Source organism: Amphibalanus amphitrite, unplaced genomic scaffold, assembly GCF_019059575.1.
Source record: "Amphibalanus amphitrite isolate SeventyFive unplaced genomic scaffold, NRLGWU_Aamphi_draft 001066F_arrow, whole genome shotgun sequence".
NCBI classification, from domain to species: Eukaryota; Metazoa; Arthropoda; class Thecostraca; order Balanomorpha; family Balanidae; genus Amphibalanus; species Amphibalanus amphitrite.
Window position 1 is genome coordinate 219,258 of NW_024882560.1, and position 4,632 is coordinate 223,889.

General features: G+C 54.6%; 1 protein-coding gene across 1 annotated transcript; it reads right to left on the reverse strand.

Moving 5' to 3' along the window:
* Positions 1–496: 496 nt before the first annotated feature.
* Positions 497–1,985, reverse strand: LOC122369731 (neuropeptide F receptor-like). The gene has a single exon (XM_043344666.1). It carries the CDS (start codon positions 1,909–1,911, stop codon positions 523–525), a length of 1,389 nt encoding a protein of 462 aa, XP_043200601.1. The 5' UTR covers positions 1,912–1,985; the 3' UTR covers positions 497–522.
* Between the last annotated feature and the right edge of the window lie 2,647 nt (positions 1,986–4,632).

Here is a 4,632-nt window from a genome sequence, read left to right on the forward strand (position 1 = left end):
AAAAATTCCAGTAATTTTGTGTACCTAAGAGCACTTTTCATAATGCCCGCCTACGGGCACGAGCAGACGAATAATGAGCTTTCTACTGCCTCGTTAGCTTTGTTTCGAATAGTGACCGAGCCGCTCGTTAACTTATGTTTTGAAATAGTCAGACAAATTGCTGTATGAAATAATGTAAGGACAACTCCTGCCACAAAAACAAATGAATCTTTTAAGCTGCTCCTTTAAAACGGAACAAAAACATGTTTATTTATCAATTTTTTCACTAACAGCAATCTAACGATTCATCAGCAAACTTTATAAGCTTTAACCATGCATACTAAGTCAAGTATTTCAACTTTATCAGTCGTCACTTGGTTAGTGATTGGGATGCAGTGCAAACATTAAATTCGAGCAGAGGCATGCAAGTGCAAAGCAACTGTGTGAATGACTAGTTCTATACAGTATACGCATTTTACTACAGCCTACCTCACCCCGCCCTTTTTCTCACCTGTGTGTAATGTGCAGAGGTCGCGAGCGTCCTCACAAGTGGTGCAGCGGTATGTCGCCGCGACTGTCGCGGGTGATCTGCGTCTCCTGCGTGTCGTAGCCGCCCTGGCTCCTGCCAGTGGCCTGGCTGGCCACCAGCAGCAGTCCCTGAGACCGTTCGGCGGCCGTCGTCTCGGTGCCGCCGCCGCGCCGCCACGCGCACGGGCAGACCCGCTGCAGCAGCTCCACAAACTCCTTCCGGAAGTTGTCGTTGAGCCAGCCGTAGAGGATGGGGTTGGAGCAGGCGGACGACATGCCGACCATGTGGCAGACGGCGTACACCACGCGCGTGCTCTCCACGGCGCTGCTGTCGCGCACCGCCAGCAGGTCGTACACCAGGTTGCAGACGTTCAGCGGAATCCACGAGACGGCGTAGATGAGCGAGATGGCGATCAGCAGGGTGTTGGTGCGACGAGTGCGCTGCTCCCGGCCGTCGCGCACGCTCGCCGTCCGGCTGGCCATCGAGGACATGCGGAAGCGCAGCTTGCGCGTGATGCCGGCGTAGGCGATGCTGACGGTGATGATGGGCACCACGTACTGGCAGAGGATGCTGAAGAGCGAGTAGTAGGCGCGGCCGCGCTCCAGCGACCAGTCCTCGATGCAGTAGTCGATGGCGTCCGGCAGTCCGGGCAGCGACTGGTTGAGCGGGTGGTGCTCCAGACGCCGCACCACGAACAGCGGCGAGGCGAGCAGCACGGCCAGCGTCCACACGCCGGCCAGGATGATGCACACCTCGGCCAGCTGCAGGCTCTTGCGCGTCGGGTAGACGATCACCTGGTAGCGGTCGAGCGCGATGGCCGTGATCGAGAGGGACGAGACGAACACCGAGACGCCCTCCAGGCCGCCGAACAGCTTGCAGAGGAATGCCGTGTCGCCGCCCAGCGGCCAGTACCGCGACAGGATCTCCATCAGCGTCAGCGGCATCGTGATCAGGCAGAGGATCAGGTCGGAGACGGCCAGGTTCAGGATAAACATGTTGCGCGCCGTCTTCATGGCCGCCTTGCGCAGCACGGCCGTCACCACCAGGCCGTTGCCGATGGCGCCGAAGCAGATGAGGTGGGCGTACAGCACAATCAGCGCGTAGTAGGCGCCGTCGCTGACACTACGGTTCATGCTGATCCGCTCCAGGAACGCGTCGTCCACGTGGCTGTTGTGTATCCGCTCGGCGAGCCGGCGCACCTCGGCCAGCACCGTGGCCTCGTCTCCGGCGACGTACTGTCCGAGCGCGGCCAGGTCGCAGCCGGCCGAGCTGTTCCACACCATCGGGCACTTCTCGCGGAACAGAGCCGTCGGCAGGCCGTGCAGCGGGCTGCCGGAGGTGGCGTTGTCGGCCGCCAGCTCGGGCGCCGCCGTCATCGCCGCTGCTCCCGGAGCGCCGGCCATGTTCGCCGCTGTCGCCCCCGCTCGGAACGGCGCCGCCACCGACCGGAGCCGTCCAACCGCGCAGCGCGGGCCCGCCCGGCCGACTGTCTCCGCTGCCGCTGCCGCGCCGACGGCCGCCCTCCGACCCACCTGGAACGGCAGAGCGGAGTTCAGGGACTCGGCGGGCCCACACGCCGGCCACAGCGCCGGATACGCCGACATATGATAGGTCGATCGGGGGCGGATGTACCAAGTAAACGCAGAAGACCAAAGTAGAATTAAATGTTACATAACCACAACTTCTTAGAGTAACAGGAGCTCAACAATGCCTCTATCAGATAAAGCTTTTTTGTCCCAACCATCAAATCGCATGCCTCATACTTCAACGAGTCGAACGTTGACTCGTTGGGCACAACATCAATAAACGGCCAATCCAGAGACGGAAGGAATTAAGAATTGCTATCATTTACTGCCGGTAAGCACGGTCATTTAATAAAAAATAACAATACGCTATCTTATATGTTTAATATACGTTAATTTCGAGCACTGCATGACACCTTTCATGACGCCTGACATTCGCCGGTGATTAGGAATAAGATCTGGCATTGGTTTGGGGAACAGCTAAACAGATCCTCTTCCTCTGTCTGTAGTCTGCACCATTATTTGTTGCCATGTATGGCTTGGTATGACGCGCGTGCTTGTGGATATTTTATAACGATGTTCGCCCCTACGATGTTGATCGCGCGCTCCTTCCGGGCGCGAGCCGGAAGGAAAGCCCGCTGTTTTGTCTGTCCATTTATTATGCCCGCTAGGGACTCGGCGGCAAAGTGTTCAACAGGCTGCTACATTACGCTACTTGGATGCGAGGCTCGGGGGCCGGTGAAGTTTGGCTGTCCGGGGCTGAGCCCGACAGGGCTGCTGATTGACGAGACAGCCCAGCCGGCCGGGCTTTCCAATGCAATCAGCGGATCAGGGAGCTCGGTCGATGCTGAACTGGAGAAATTCTACCTGAGCTGCCGCGCTGGCAAAAGTATTGCTCAAGCCTCAGCTGCCAACTCTATCGCAGTTGGTCGGCACACGAGACCTATCCTTTTTAGTCTGTTTTCATTGTCAGGATAAATGCATTTTGGCTTTGTTGCTGAGCTAGCATCAGCTTATATTAAATACCTATGAATGGTTTCCTTTTAATTTTCAGCATAACATGGACAACAGCCGTGCCATAAATATTGTGCTGCTTTGAAATATGGAAAAACAGATAATGAATTCAGGTAATGTTTCAGAAATATAAATCAAATATAATTCCCAGACGGGTACCCGCTGTGCTTGAAATTGCAGGCAGTCACTGATCTTGTTTATGCAATGGCAGCATTCCAGTAAAACTCTAACAGTCTAAAAAATAAAAAGGACAGACAGAGTTATAATTGTTTGAAAACTTCAAGCAAGAACAAGGCTTCGCGGCGCCGATACGGAGGTCTGCTGCCACGTGACTGCAGCACGCCGCTCGTGCCGCGGTCTGCGCCCTCTGCCAGTTGCCATGACCCCGGAGCCGTGCAGGCTGGTCTCTCTCGGCCACTTACCGGCGGTGATTGGTGCCGACAGTCGGTGCATCTGCCTTATTAGACGGCGCCGCGGCGGCCAGCATTACTTACTGTACTTTTACAGCCACACAGACAGGCACACACAGACACAGACACACAGACACAGACACACAGACATAGACACACAGACACAGACACACAGACACAGACACACAGACACAGACACACAGACACAGACACACAGACACAGACACACAGACACAGACACACAGACACAGACACACAGACACCAGAGCTGGGCATTGCGCAACTTAAGTCCGCAACTCCGCAACTCCGCAACTTGCGGACTATCCTCTTGGTAGCGGAGTTACGGATCGGCTACCAAGCACAAAAAAGTTGCGGAGTTGCGAGTTGCGGAAGCGAAAAATTCTAAAGCGCAACCGATACCGGGGCCGCCACCGCTGACGGGGGCGAGAGAGAGAGAGAGAGAGAGAGAGAGAGAGAGAGAGAGAGAGAGAGAGAGAGAGAGAGAGAGAGAGAGAAATTCGCCACTTCAAAAGGTACTACCTATCAGACATAACACTGTACTTCAGGACTAACCCTCGTACGGCGTTTGCCAGCGTCTAACGTGTAGGGGGGGGGGGTCGGTTAGACCCCGCCCCCTGCCGTTCGGCCCCTGATCGAGCTAGAGCTTCGTGGAAAAAAACGAGCGTGTTGCCCGTTACAAGAGGAAGCCGATGATACCCAATTTTAAGGTCCTAGTTCATTGGTTGGCCTTCCAGGTCAGGTCAATGACCCATAAGTCGGGAAATTGGGACCTGCTAGAACTTCGAAGAAGTGAAGCTGTTATGGTTTTTTTCGGGGTACTGATCATGTATTTCATGTTAGTTTTGATCACGGATGATGTCTTCATGCATTTAGGCCGTCAGGTCAGGTCAGGTCAGGTCAACCAGTAGGCGTCCTGCCGGCTATCTATAGTAGGTGTCAACTACGACTGACGGCGCCGTAACATGTAAAGAACTAGAAAGCACTAAAACTACTTTGATAATGTTCAAATGGATGCGAAACTCGAAATCAGCCTAAAAAACTACCCTAGAAACATGCAAAACTCGAAAAAGTGAACCAAGGTCAATGGTCATCAAAGTCAATGACCTTGACCTGACCTTCACGTGACAATGACACCCACCATAATGCATGGGACGAA

Coding starts and splice junctions, on each gene's coding strand:
- LOC122369731 (XM_043344666.1), bottom strand. CDS start 1,911: ATGGCCGGCGCTCCGGGAGCAGCGGCGATGACGGCGGCGCCCGAGCTG.